Source organism: Toxorhynchites rutilus, chromosome 1 (genome assembly GCF_029784135.1).
Source record: "Toxorhynchites rutilus septentrionalis strain SRP chromosome 1, ASM2978413v1, whole genome shotgun sequence".
Classification (NCBI taxonomy): Eukaryota; Metazoa; Arthropoda; class Insecta; order Diptera; family Culicidae; genus Toxorhynchites; species Toxorhynchites rutilus.
Window position 1 is genome coordinate 71,700,585 of NC_073744.1, and position 15,415 is coordinate 71,715,999.

The window sequence follows — 15,415 nt, forward strand, 5'->3', positions numbered from 1 at the left end:
CGATTGCTGTAACATTTGATCTCTTTGGATTTTTTGAATACGATTGGCAGACGATAGATGAAAGGATTAAATTACACACAGAGAAGGACTAAACGTAAGTCTAGAAAATTTGTAACTAGCCTCGTGCAAGCATTTATATGATGAAGTCCAAAAATAAACTTATAAACTAATTCTGTGAATTTTACGGGAAAATAATAATATACCGCCCAAGTCGTCGGTTTGCTGCGTTATTATTATTCCGGAAAATCCTGATCAGTGTATCTGTTGGCAATCTCCAACAACACTGCTTCGATATAACCTCTCCACACATTTGATGATCAGTTTTGCATTATTTTTATAGTACAGGTGCGATAATTTTACTGTTTTAAAACGTAAAATAATTAAGTAAACTGCTTGTGTAAACAGTTCTTGTGTATAATTCAAAAAAATTTAAAAAAAATAATTTATATGGATTCGATCGATGGTTTATTACTTTTTTTTTCCTTTTTTTTTGCCTATAACTACTTCAACAAAGCAGGGAGTAGACTACCTTCTTATTCTACTACTTTGAACGGTGATTCGTAATCAGAGATGCCAGGTTTGAAGACATGTCTTCATTTTGAAGACATCTGACTTACTGTGAAGACGTTTTAAAGACATTATGGAATATTTGAAGACATTTCAGTATGATAGCGTACGTGAGTTTTTGAGAGATATTATTTCCATGAAATTCTAACTATTGGCCGAAAATATCGCCAAAAGAAGTAGAGCTTCGTCTGTTTCATTTGTTAACTTTTGTTCTTAGGCCGGCACCACACGATGCTACGAACTCCCCCGAATATTGGACGCTCGATGGTTAGGCTCATCGTGTAGTCGATGGACGAACTACGAGCCTCCAATGTCGAGCGTCGAATATTCGCGTTGGAAGGTAATCCGTTCGTTGTGGATTACCTTCCAACGCGAGTGGCACGAGTCAAAGGATTTTTGTCATTCGTTGATTCGACACTCGATGACATTCGATACACCGCTACACAAGTCGTCCGAATCTATTTTTGACAGATTGGTTTGTATACAAGTTTTAGATGAAGGAACTATGAAATTGATTCATAAAATTCAAACGAATTAAACGAATGGTATAACTTACCAAAACTCCAATTCGGACGCGTATTGGAGAAAAACGGAACAAACGCTAGCGAGAACATAGATAACCAAGTGAGTCATGAATTTAAGTGCGCACTAACAAAGAAATCAGGTACAAAAGAATTAATGTCGACAAGAATTAAAATTGCAAGCAATAATGAAGAAAACGTAGGGAATGTACTGAAACAAGTAGAAAATATGGCCAAGAAATTGAGAATTAGTGCGATAGCTCTAGCGCTATCAAGCATTATATATGCAATGTACAGCTTTTCAAGAAAAGCTGTAATGACGTGCTAAAAGACTTGCAAATAGTATTGTACACACCCAAGCGTGTGATACAGAATCCAGATGAAATTAAAGAAATCCTGATAAATAATCATGACACTCCAACCGGAGGACACATTGGAACCAACAGACTATATAAGAAACTAAGTAGACACCTGGAAACATATGAAAAACGACATTAGAAATTACGTCAAAAACTGCATACAATGCAAACAGAATAAACATACGATACACACTAACGAAAATTTTACGGAAATCAAAACACCTCAAAAGGCATTTGACTGCGTATCTATTGACACAATTGGTCCCTTTAATAGATCAAATTCAGGAAATAGATATGCACTCACAATACAATGCAATTTATCGAAATACGTAATTGTAGAGTAGTACTTAATCCACCCTCCCGGTGTTAAACCATATTGGTTATATGTATCTTAGTGATTAATATGAAGTAAGGAAAGTAACGAAAAAAACCGGAATTAAGTACTGTTTTAATTATCTGTATGCATGAAACTGCTGGTTTTAGTTAGAAAAAACTTAACCAGCCTAGGATCGAAAACTGCTGGTTTTGGTAATTGATTAGAAACAAGACTGTTGGTCTTGGTTTTTTGGGTTTCTAAAACTGCTGGTTTTAGCAAAAAATAAAAAATAAAAAATAAAAAATAAAACTGCTGGTTCTGGTGATTGAGAAAAAACGGGACTATTGGTCTTGATGGTTATATTCCTAAAACTGCTGGTTTTAGTGAAAGAAAAAAACAGGATTAGTACTGCGTCCCAAAACTGCTGGTTTTGGTGATTTAGAAGAAACAAGGCTGTTGATCTTAGTTGTTATATTACAAAAATCTCTGGTTTTGAAGATGGGAAGGAACAATACCGTTGGGTTCATCTACCGTAGCCCTAAAACTGTTGGTTTTAGTCACCACGGAAGGCTGTTTGAATTCCACATACTCTGGCGCTGGATAATATATATATATATATATATATATATATTTATATATATATATATATATATATATTAGTTTCAACATAGGAAACACTTAAATTTTGTTCAATCTTTCTCTAATCTCGTTAGAGCCATGGAGTCAGTACGAGCTGTTAAGCCGTTTGATATAAACATTGAAGACAATCAACAAGCAACGGAGTGGGCTAAATGGAAAAGACAACTTGAATGCTATTTCAGTGCCTGTAATATAACGGATCAATCGGAAAAATTGGCAAAACTACTATTTCTTGGTGGTCCTGATTTGCAGGAGCTGCATGACAATTTGCCTGAAGCCAAACGAGTGCGTTTAGTGCTTAGTGAACCTCCTTACTACGATACAGCTGTCGCTGCCTTCGATACTCATTTCGAACCCAAGCGTATGGTTGCATACGAACGGTATGTGTTTAGGCAGATGGCACAGAAACCATCTGAAAGGTTGTCTGATTTCACATTGAGGTTAAGAATACAAGCAAAACGATGTGATTTTTTGCCGAACGTGTTGGAGGAAATGATAATTGATCAGATAACAGAGAAGGGTAATTCAGATACGTTGCGAATGGAGATATTGAAAAGAGATGTACGGTCGTTGAATGAAATTATAGCTCTGGGTACCGCTATGTCTGAATCCAAAGTGAAATCGATGCAGATGACAAATAAAGGACATGCCTATCGAGAGGAAGTGATGGTTCAATCGGTGAAACAACAGCGTCGGGGTCATTTTGTGTATCCATCGCGTACTCCGGTCATGAACCGTGGAGTTTTAATGACATGCCACGCTTGTGGACATCCAGGGCATCTGAAGGCCAGCAAATGGTGTCCGGCAATAGGAAAAAAGTGCAATAGATGCCACCAAAATGGTCATTATGCGAAGTTTTGTTCTAAATTCAACCAACCCCAAAACCAAGAACCCTTGCATCGTCACAAAAGATCGTTTTATGAGGCTGGGAGGACAGATTGGCACAACCCTCCAGCAAAACGTATCCGAACGGTAACAGAGAGCAACGTGGACTGCCAAGAAGATGCGAATATTTTTTATGCAATGGGACGCAACGTATTTCATTTCCGCATAGGAGGGGTCATAGTTCCGATGACCATAGATTCCGGAGCCGACGCAAACATAATTCCAGTGCACATTTGGCGGCAGCTGAAACGAGTCGATGTTCAGGCTTATGATTTGTCCAGGCAACTTGATCGCATACTCAAAGCCTATGCAAGTAGTGAACCGCTGAAAGTCAAGGGCATGTTCAATGCAGAAATAGAAGCGGGTGACAACACAACAAAAGCGAAGTTCTACGTTGTAGAGGGAGGTAAGCAATGTTTACTAGGTGAAGAGACAGCTCGTGAATTGCAAGTTTTGAAAATTGGATTCAATGTTGGTGCCATCGATCAATCGCCAAAGGAGTTTCCCAAAGTGAAGGGGGTGCTGTTGGAAATTCCCATTGATCCAACAATACAGCTTGTTCAGCAACCTTATAGACGGGCCCCGATAACCCTGGAAGGCTTAATTGCGGAAAAGTTGCAGTTTTTGCTGGAGCAAGGCATTATAGAGCGTGTCACCCAACCATCTGCCTGGGTTTCCCCTTTGGTTCCTGTGCTTAAAGATTCAGGAGAAGTCCGACTTTGCGTTGATATGCGTCGAGCAAACCGAGCAGTTTTGAGAGAGAAGCATCCTCTTCCAGTCATCGAGGAGTTGCTAGGTAGCATCAACGGGGCTGTACGTTTCTCAAAGGTGGACATTAAAGACGCCTACCACCAAATCTAGATCTCGGAGCGATCGCGTGAGATAACAACCTTCATTTCGAAATACGGTTTATTCAGGTAATAAAATCTTTGAAGTTGAATTGTATTTTGACCAAATTCGAATAAATCACTAACATAATTTTTTAATGTTTAATTGTCGTAGATATAAGAGGCTTATGTTTGGCGTTTGCTCAGCTCCAGAACTTTTCCAAAAGGTTATGGAAACAATAGTTGCGGGTTTAGAAGGAGTTATTGTATACCTTGATGACTTGGTGGTATTCGGAAAATCGGAAGAAGAACATGCAACGAGACTACAGACTCTTCTAGACAGGCTGGAAGAATACGGAATTTTGCTGAACTCAAGGAAATGTTTATTCAACGTTAACAAGCTCGAGTTTCTAGGACACGAATTGTCGGTAAAAGGAATCAGACCAACAGAGAGCAGGGTCAAAGCAATTGAACAGTTCCGTTCTCCTTCAAACATCGCTGAGCTGCGAAGTTTTTTAGGTCTGGTAACATACGTCGGTCGATTTGTTCCTAATTTAGCTAGTAAAACTGATCCCTTGCGAGATCTGCTACGGAAGGGAACGCTTTTCAAATGGAGTAACGTTCATCAAAACGCTTTTGATTCAATTAAGGCAGCAATATCATCAGTAGATTTTCTCCGATTTTTTGATCCCAAGGATACGAGTTTTCTCATCGTGGACGCAAGTCCTACTGGATTAGGGGCAGTTCTATTGCAAGCAAATAGTAGGAATGAAAAACGTATCATTGCCTTCGCCAGCAAAGCGTTGACCGACCTCGAGAGGAAATATTTTCAGACCGAGAGAGAGGCTTTGGCTCTTGTTTGGGCTATTGAAAAGTTTCGCTTATACTTGCTGGGAGCTACATTCAAACTCATCACCGACTGTAAACCTTTAGACTTTCTATTCAGTCCACGTTCCAAACCGTGTCCACGCATTGAAAGGTGGGTATTACGAGTGCAATCATACAGGTTTGATGTCATATACCAGCCTGGAGCTACAAACCTGGCTGATGCGTTATCCCGACTGTCAGTTTCTAAGCCAGAGCCTTTTGACGATGTGCATGAAGCATTCATAAAAGCTTTGGTAGCTACGACCGTGCCGAAGGCAGTTACAGTCCAAGAAATAGAGAAGCACACAGAGCAAGACACATCACTTCAGGAGCTTATATCAGTTCTCGATGGAGCTAAATGGACGGGAACTGTAAAATGTTTCAAATCGTTCGAATCAGAATTGTATCGATCTGGAAACATTCTGATGAGAGGAAACCGTCTAATTGTACTAGAAGCCCTGCGATCACGGGTACTTGAGCTCGCTCACAAAACACACCTTGGAATCGTATCAATGAAAAGGCGACTGCGACAGAAGGTGTGGTGGCCAGGAATCGACAAACAGGTAGAAATGTTAGTAAAAAAACAGGAAGTGGGTTATATCTATGGTATAACCGCAAGGGTGACGTAGGACTATCGTTGATTTAGAGATCATTTGTATGAAGTTGAATCTGAATTCATTCTGAATGAATGAATATTTGGAGAACTTCGAAAACGAGAGCGTTACGTTGGAGGCACAAGGTTTTATGCATCCAATATTGGATACGGAAATATCCTACTGATGGGGAAGAATAATCTTCAGAAGCTATCCTGTTGATTGCGATTGATTGAAAAATCACAAAACCTAATGTATTTGGTCACAGTGTTACATGGATAGAAAACATTAAAATAAACTCTTTCATATGAATGTAATTTTAAATTCCCAGAGGAACTGGCAGATTATTTTCAGTAACGATTAGATATTTCCACATTTTCCTCGATACTGGAAGCCCACCAGTGGTTAATGCTAACTCGATAACCATCTGTTAATAGCACTTGATTGAAACATATTTGGTCACAGTGTTACATGGATAGAAAACATTCAAATATACTCATTCACATGAATGTATTTTTAAATTCCTAGAGGATCTGGCAGATTATTTTCCGGATCTTTCTCGATCCAAACGGAAAGAATTCCGTGCGTGTATGTGTGTGTGTGTAGCGGCTGCTTCGAGATCTTCCCGGGGAACCGTTTGTAGCATCACTCTCCTCCTGATGGATTCCCTTCTGGCCTAAGGTGCACAAACAGGCTCTTGGTGACACCGTTCATCCGCGCTTTCATGATAAATGAAGAGCTTCACCACAACAGCGACAACATGCTCCAAACGCTGTTCAATTAGAACTGAGTGGATTTCCGAGCGGCGCTCGCTTATATACCGATTGGTGATTTCAATAGCCTATTTTGAAATCAAATTTAAGACTATTGAAACAAGTTTTTGGATCAGAAAGTAACAAGTATAGAATGCGTAGACATTTTATCTTTCGAATGAAGTGTTTATCATACCATTTCGTTCAGTTGTTTAGGAGCTATTAACACTCAAAATCTCGGTCTCCGGCGTAACGCTTTCGTTTTCGAAACTTTGATTTTACACCTCGGTATAGAAATGAAAGACGTAGTCCTACGTCAAAATGCAAATCCTGTACAATTGTATCAGCACTTGACCCTCCGGAACCTCTAAAATCCACAAACATGCCAGAAAGACCATGGATGGACTTATCTGCAGACTTCGTCGGACCGTTGCCATCCGGAGATAATCTTTTGGTCATCGTAGATTATTTTAGCCGGTTTATAGAGGTTGTCGTTCTGAAACAAACCACTGCAAGTTTGACAGTCAAAGCCTTGCATGAGACATTTTGCCGCTTTGGAATGCCGGAGAGCCTAAACACAGATAATGGTCCCCAATTCAGAAGCGATGAATTCAAAAATTTCTGTGATCATTATGGTATCAAACTTCGTAATAGTATACCATATTGGCCTCAAGCGAACGGTGAAGTGGAGCGAGTGAATGGAATGTTGAAAAAGCATTTAAAGATAAGCCAGGTGGAGGACACAGACTGGAAGTGGGATCTCCGAATGTGTGTACTGACGTATAATTCAACACCTCACTCAACCACCGGGGTGGCACCTTCCGTATTGATGTTTGGTCGGGTTATGAAGGATAAATTACCATCTATTTCAGTAGATTCAGGAAAAATTTTGGAAGAAGTGAAGGACAGAGATAGAGAACAGAAACAGAAAAGCGAAGAATACGCAAATGTTAGACGACATGCAAGGAATAGTAATCTTCAATCTGGTGATATAGTTGTTGTGAAGAGACCAATGAAAGAACACAAGCTCGCATCCAACTTCAGCCCAGAGGAGTGGAAAATTATTGATAAGAACGGATCCGACGTAACGCTGCGTTCCAAGATATCAGATCGAGTAATTCATAGAAATACAGCTCATTTAAAACGGCTTCATTCACGAGACGATGAGGATGTCCAGATATCTTCAGAAGACGATGGTGCCGAGGGTGTCCAGGATCAGGTAGCTTTTCGAAGTGAAGTATTGGTTAACAATTCACCTATTTCCGTCGGAGAACATACTCGTCCAATAAGTCAGAAGAAACAGCCTACGCATTTGAGTGATTTCCAAGTAAATAGTGTTCATTCATTTTGAGAAAGTGAGGGATGTAGAGTAGTACTTAACCCACCCTCCCGGTGTTAAACCATATCAGCAACAGAGTAGTGACATAAATGTATATAGCCAGATGATAGTAGCCACAGGGAGAACTGTCAATAATAAACTCTCTTTTGTGTTTCATACGAATCGATATAGACGTGTTTTTGAATTTAAAAGATCCGGATACAACAGTAATCATCAAACCCATAGTTGATAAACAAGCAACAACTATAGCGCGAGCATTTGTCGAGAACTTTATTCTCATTTACGGAATTCCAAAAATAGTGCAAACTGATCAAGGAACCGAATATAAGAATGAATTATTCGAAAAACTGTCTACGTTACTGAAGTTGCATCATAATTTCTCCACACCCTATCACCCTCAAACCATAGGAAGTTTGGAACGCAATCATCGGTGCTCAACGAGTATGTAAGGCAATTTGTCAACCAAGCACATAGTGATTGGGATGAATGGTTACCTTACTATGCTTTTTGTTACAATACAACACCTCACGGACTTTGCTTATACTCCATACGAATTAATTTTTGGTACAAATGCTAACTTGCACCAAAATTTGAAATCAGCTACATACATCGAACCAATATATAATATAGACCAATACCACAAAGAATTACAATAAAAATTAAATCTTGCATCCAACACAGCTAAGGAAATAATAAACAGAGTTAGAAGTAAAAGAAACGAAGCACAGAACAAGATATCAAACCCCATAGAGGTTAATATTAATGATTTAGTTATGCTTACGAACGAAAACAGAAAAAAGTTGGATAAAATATACGATGGACCGTTTATAGTCAAAAACATAGACCATCCTAATGTAACAATTCAGGATGAGAAATTATTGAAAACACACACTGTACATAAAAATAGACTAATAATGTACAAGCACCACCTCACCTAAGGAGGAAGGGGTCATACATTTAATGTGAAAACATAAGCAATGTAAATATATACTTTATTACACGTAATACATGAACAAGAACATTGTAAATAAAATCACACTTGAAATTATAATTTTTTTATCCACTTTTATGGTTCAGCCAAAATAATAAATAAAATAAATACACAAAATAATTAAAAAGAAAAAAAGACGGGTGGGTAATGTCGGGGACATAACCGGAGTGACGTAGGACTATACAAAGGGGACAGCTTTTATTAAATATATATTTTAAATATATTGTTTTATTTTCTTCTCCTACGTGAATACCTACCTATCTACCTGAGAAATGGATTAGTTTACTGTTTACTCTTTATGAATATGTTGATGGTTCTGAAAAGAACCTTTGGTGTTGTGTTTTTGTTATCACTCGATATTCCCATCTTGTTCGGTTAAACCTTCCTGTTTAGCTATTGCGTTTGCCACTCGCCACAGCTTTCACAGTTGGAAAATTTCTTCCCATCCAGCTTGTGACATGTTGTTCAGTAAATTACATTTAATGCGACGTGCCGGAGAAACACTTTGCCACTCACTGAAACTAATTGTTGCCTTGATGAGCGCCGAACCGAAGCTGCTCTGTTCTTGATGCGGGTTTTCTGATTGTCGTGAGCACCTTTGCAAGCCAACTCGAGCACTCCGACGGCCGAAACTCTATAATCGCTGTTAGGTATACTGGTGCTCCGGCACCAATCCGTTCGGCCTAGTTACCCTTGCGGAGCAATCAGTGAATGCGACCAACAGGGAACTGGAGACCTGCACGGTTCGAGTGAGACTTTGCCTTTCCCTTAACTTGTCCTCCTTTGTTACGTCCACGATGCCGATGCCGTACAACCACACGGGTTTACGGTTTGAAAGAAAATAAGATATTTTTTTGGGGTCCGTGTGTTTTATACTCTAGCGGTACACACTCACAGGATAGAGACAAATCAGCAGACTCAGCCAAAGAGGCGAGTCCAACGAGACGAACGAATGAGCGTTAAAAGGGAGCGATGGCAAAAAAATACATTCATTATGATTTGTTCGCTCGTTGGATTCACATGCAGGCTAAAAAGGGTCCTTTTCAGGATCACAAAATTATCTTCAATCTAAAGAGTTTATTGTTTTGTTATCACTCGATATCCCCATCTTGTTCGGCTAAACCTTCCTGTTTAGCGATTTGTTGCCACTCGCCACAGCTTTCACAGTTGGAAAATTTCTTCCCATCCAGCTTTGTGACATGTTGTACAGTAAATTACATTCAATGCGACGTGCCGAAGCGCCACTCAGTGTCGCATTGGAGGCGATTTTAACATGTAATTGAACATTTGCGATGACAGTGGTACAGTGTCGACTTTCAATGTGAGGTCATAATTTGGATCTCTATGTTTACAAAAATGTCCAACTAAATAAGTCGCATTACATGTCCGTCCAATTAGCTAAATGTCGAACTAATTGTAAATTACTGTACGTTCAATCTGGAAACAATTTAAGAATTGGTGAAAATTGAATAATCTGGAAAGTTCCCAACTATCAATAAGCTCAGAACAACTGCCAAATTCACATACTCATCAGATCCTGGCAAACAAATTATGAAAAAATCAATTTGTGTTTTATTATTATTTTGGATAATGTTTTAGAAAGCATTGAACTGTATTTCCTAAACTCTTTTTTGGAAGGTTTAATGGCCCTGAAAAGCGCCTTGTTTAATGGAATGGTTCCAATTTAGAAAACTTTGTACTCGTGGTTTTGAAAAAAAAAACTATTCGAACGCCCTCGATGCCGCCTTGTTCTGGATTTGCCACCAAAGCAGTTTGTATAAAGAACAAACTTTTTTCTTCTGCTACCTGATGCCGTTTTGCGATTGCGTTTGCCACTCGCCACTCGCTGCAACTGCCTGTTGTCTTGATGTCCACCGAACCGAATGTGTTCTGTTCCGAATGCGGGTTTTCTTATCGTCGCGAGCAGCTTTGCCAGCTAACTCGATCACTTCGGCGGCCGAAACTATATAACGCCGGCTAGGTGGACTGGTGCACTGGTACTAACGCGCTCGGCCTAGCTACCCTTGCGGGGAACTCCAGATCAACACGGTTCGAGCGGGATTTTGCCTTTCCCTTCACTTTTCCTCCTTTACCATGTCCAGACATGGCTGCTTGGGTTGGTTTGTTGATGTGTTGTGATGCGAACCGATGTGGTGTACGGTTTGGATGAGAATGAACCTTACGGCAGCGGAGCGGGGATTTTTAAGCTGACTGGCTGGCTCGAGAATTACGCATGTGTGAGACTGCGACCAATGTTTCGTTCATTTTTTTTCTTTTTCCTTTCCAATCGTGCTTCATTCTATTTCGCTGCTGCTCTGGTTGCCCGTTTTGGTCGGTACGATCTGAGGAGCACAAAATGGACCAATCAAAAATGGGCACATAGTGCATTTTGACAATGCTTGACAATTTCACAATTATTCAATTATTTATCTCAAGAAAAATGAAATGTTATTTGTTATGATAGATGCGTAGATATATTTCCTATCAATTGATGCAAAAACTTTTGCGATCTATTGAGAAATGCCAAATCTTGCATTTTTTCATACTTGTTCAGTGCCTAGATTTCCATTTCACCCCCTATATCTTCCGGTTAGACGTAGTCCTACGTCAAAAAGTTTCTGTTATTATATTTCACCTATTATACATTAAAATGCAGTACTCAATAAATAGGAAATTTTAATGTCACAAAGCTAAAAACTTATAATTGTAAGGTCAGACGAACTCCCTAGTTAAATACGTACGATTAATTCCATGTCATTACATCAATCTCCAAAAGGGGGAAGGTGTAATATGACTACTAGACCACCCGCGCGATAATAAACAAAATTCTAAATTGTTCAATGCCCCTAAGGCAATAAATCCCCCACGAAGACGCCGAGCAACGCAAGCATAAGTATTATTCGACTACAAGCCTCTTTACTGGGCCAAGGGTCTGTTTATTATTTATGGTTGCGTAACTCGATGCGAACCAAGCGTGATTGTACATTTGCTTTCTTTCCACTTTGCCGCTAGCCTCGGCAAGGCCACGAATAGTAAACACATGTGCAAGAACCCCGCTGGGTGCCGGTCTTCCTTGTTATTAATTCTGGCATACGGAAGAGATGTTCCGCACATGGTTTTCTTTAGAGTGCGTCTGACCACGCCTAGAAATTATGATATGTAAAATAGCTAGGTACATAGAAAATAAGACAATTGAATAAAACCAAACGTGCGGCACTTGGGCCACACAGTCGAGAAAGCTACACCAAACGTAGCAGTTAATTATCTCCATCCGAAAGACTGAGGCAGTGACTTGTTTACATATTGCAGTTTAATAATGTTGATTTCAAGCATTTTTAATTTACAACCCGATATCAGTACAATTGCTACGGCAGCAATTTCAATACTCACATCGTCATCCAGTTTCCTAACGTTTTTGATGGTAAATAAATACAATAAACATTCAATCCAAATACTCGCCGATTGTTTGGACCGATTGCATTGAATCGAACGTTCACTTCACCGTGTAACAGCACATTCGTCACAACATTTGTCGATTCTTCGGGTCAAATGTTTGAGTCCAACATTCGAGTGAAACGTTGGACGAATCGTGTAGCGCCCGCATTAGTACTCAACGGAAACTTTTGTCTCGGGGTCATTCACTTATTTAAAACTTTTCCAAGCAGAAAACCCACAAGCATATGAATTGAATGAATTCAACAACAAAATGACTTTCACTTCAAATTATGGAGAACTTCAAGCGGTCTGAATAAATATTTGCGCAACTCACCTTCTCGAGCGTTGATCCAAGAATGAGGAGATGTGGAGGAAAGTCGAGACACGAGAGTGTGTGTGCGCGAGGACGAGTTCGGCTCGATGTGTGTGTTAAGACATTGTCCGTTCTGCCGCTGTTTGCTCACACGATAGCAACGGGGGACAAGGTCTGAATTAAGTTCTATTTACACTTTTACTCTATATGCCACACAATATTGTCTCTAGAAGACATTAGTTAATTTGCGCTCGAGGATTCGAATGATTGTTACATTGTATTTTTAATATTGGGCCAATACTATACAATAGATAAGCATATTTTTGTGGATATGGTTTGAATTACAACCACAAATTCAAAGCTGAAATAAACAAATTGAGTTATCACAGTTCCGTTGATGGGGAGAACTGGGACTATATTCACTCAATTCAACGGTCTATCAAGCCAGTTATCGTTTTTAAACTCATTAAATTTTGCGCCGTAATATACTATTTGTTCACATCAATTGAAATAAACTTCAAAACCTCAAAGTATGTTTAATGTGATGCGCTATTCAACAACACAAATTAAAATAAGCATTGAATAAGCTATCAAACTTTGTTCAAAAGTTATTAATGAATTTTAGTTTCCTCCGATATGATTGTGAAGACATTTGAAGACATTTTTTCGTATTATGTGAAGATATTTTTAAAAATCACCTGGCATCCCTGATTATAGGCATTTCGAAGTTGTCAAACGGTTTTGTTTTTCTCAAGACGGGTCTATGGTACTAGGTGAGGCCGTTTCGTCACTAAGTTGGTAGGGGAGCGGTATATGAAAACAGCACGGAAGAAAGTAGAAGGGGAATTATTTGCTTGTAGCGTGAAAGAGACAGACTGATCACGAGCGAGCTTCGGCAATAGCGTATTGTGTTTTGTTTACAAACAAAACACAGTAGACTTCCAAGATGGCTGAAGAGTGGTTTTAGCAAGTTGGCCCACCTTAGTATATACTTCTAGGCGCCTTGGTTTTTCTATTGATTTAAAGTCCATACATTCCAAAGCTCACAAGTGGCGCGTTCTAGTTTAGTTTTGCAAGAAATTTCATAAATGGAAAGTTGTTTAAAACTCATAAATGGCTGCAATTCGTAGTACTGAAAGGGATCCGTCGAAGGATTTCCGATATATAGGATCTGATCTGTTACATTTTCCAATATGTTTCGGTTGCGGGCATTATTCTGCATTTTTAGTGTATCTCGGATGTAACGAACGCGCTGCTAAGTATCGACCCATTCAACACGTACGTTTTGGTTGTCGGTTTCATTTAATTTGTGGAAATGTAATTTATCGTATCTTTCAGGGGGAACAACTTTACTGTCCACGATGCTCGCCTGACCCTGAACATTTTAAACAGCTATTTCCAGACGAAAATATTTTTCGAGAAGATAGTATACTCAATGACCGGCAACTGTTGGATCTACTGGGAGAATTTCATTATTCTAATCCTTATTACGAAAATTTATCAAAAATGGATCGGATTATTATAACAGAAAACGCCAAATTGCGCTCTTCTTACAAACCATTAGCTAAACGTCCGCTGCCTAGAAAACGGAAACTAGACATTCTAATGAGCTTATTTCCTGACAGTCATCGTATGAAAAATCAACGATTTGCCAATGTAGATGATCTTTGCTCAGCTGTTAAAAGAAAGTACACGGAAATTTGCAGGGATTATATGAATCTATCCGAAGCAGAAGCTAGTCAACTGCGAGATAATTTTGATACACTAATCGATCGTACTCCAATGCATTTGAAACCAAACAGTCAAATCCGACCGCCTGCACTTACACCAATCACCACTGAGAATCAGATGGTGGAGGAAATAACTCGCGATAACATTAATGAATCTGGTGTGGACGAAATATCCATTTCAACGACCAGCTCTGTCGCATCCATCTGTAGATTAGCCGTTCACGGTGATTTGCTTCGTACACATGACGGTATGTGATTCGGATAGTATAAACACTTTGTAACGAAGTGGTTTATGTATTTTCTAGATTCTTCAACTGAAAGTTATGGAGCTGATCAAATATCTATAGCGTCGGATATTTATGTTTCTTCGCAAGAAACTAGTGCGGGGAGAGTCGCTCTCTCTTCGCAAAGCGTGGCACACATGTCCTCCCAAAGTGTTGCACAAGTATCATCGCAAGAGGTGTCCGGAGGAGGAGTAGTTCTTTCTTCGCAAAGCTTGTCTGATATTAATATAAGTTCACAAGACACCGCTGGAGTTACACCCGGGGCAATAATACCAGACGACGATAGTTTTGCTGCAGAGATCACTGTGGCCACTAGTAATACCCCAACAGCACCATTAACGGTCCTGCCAGATGATCAACAACCTGGCCCAAGTGGGGTGAAAAGACCCCGTACGAGACGATCTAAGGATGATTTGCGTAAGTAAATCTCTCCATCTCTTCGCGAGTATTGAGCTAAATAGTTTTATTTTTACAGCGCTGAATCCTTCGCCGTCTGATTTTGTAAGATACCCTTCTGCGAGAATGCCTCGGCTTGATGGAGGATAGGAAATTTGTCTATACTGCATTGTTATTTTGTGTTATTTATTTCGTTCGATAAATATTAACTGTAATGTCTGATTGACAGTTTTTTATTAAGTTTGTTTTTATTCGCCAATATTCTTTGATCCCTCTAAATTAGTTCCTCTCATAAATAATAAAAAAATTGTAAGGGGTTGTATCTAGGACACGACCGCATATTTTCGACGTATAACTATGCAATTATATTATGTAATCCACTTGTTTACCACTTCGAATATTATTTTAGAATGCATCGAAATATTTAAAATAGATTATGTTCTTCGTTACAAGTAAATTTGATGAACGTCCTTTTACGTTTGATATGATGCCTAGGACTACCAAAATATGTGAAAGGAAAAATTGTCAAACGATCATTGTATTTTACATTTCCCTTTGAAATTATTGCACATCTCATGTTTACGTAGTTCTCGAACCGCGA

The 15,415-nt window shown here is 39.3% G+C and overlaps 2 protein-coding genes across 2 annotated transcripts; both read left to right on the forward strand.

Annotated features, from left to right (window-relative positions):
* Window positions 1–2,480: 2,480 nt before the first annotated feature.
* On the forward strand, window positions 2,481–4,148 carry LOC129782523 (uncharacterized). The gene has a single exon (XM_055789655.1). It carries the CDS (start codon window positions 2,481–2,483, stop codon window positions 4,146–4,148), a length of 1,668 nt encoding a protein of 555 aa, XP_055645630.1.
* Window positions 4,149–13,259: 9,111 nt separating this feature from the next.
* LOC129778473 (uncharacterized) lies at window positions 13,260–15,050 on the forward strand. Its single transcript, XM_055785389.1, has 4 exons — window positions 13,260–13,682; window positions 13,743–14,382; window positions 14,440–14,835; window positions 14,894–15,050. Exons 1-4 carry the CDS (start codon window positions 13,518–13,520, stop codon window positions 14,962–14,964), a joined length of 1,272 nt encoding a protein of 423 aa, XP_055641364.1. The 5' UTR covers window positions 13,260–13,517; the 3' UTR covers window positions 14,965–15,050.
* Window positions 15,051–15,415: the final 365 nt, after the last annotated feature.

Coding starts and splice junctions, on each gene's coding strand:
- LOC129782523 (XM_055789655.1), top strand. CDS start 2,481: ATGGAGTCAGTACGAGCTGTTAAGCCGTTTGATATAAACATTGAAGAC.
- LOC129778473 (XM_055785389.1), top strand. CDS start 13,518: ATGGCTGCAATTCGTAGTACTGAAAGGGATCCGTCGAAGGATTTCCGA. Junction 14,383..14,439: donor TTTGCTTCGTACACATGACG/GTATGTGATTCG, acceptor TGTATTTTCTAG/ATTCTTCAACTGAAAGTTAT. Junction 14,836..14,893: donor ACGATCTAAGGATGATTTGC/GTAAGTAAATCT, acceptor TTATTTTTACAG/CGCTGAATCCTTCGCCGTCT.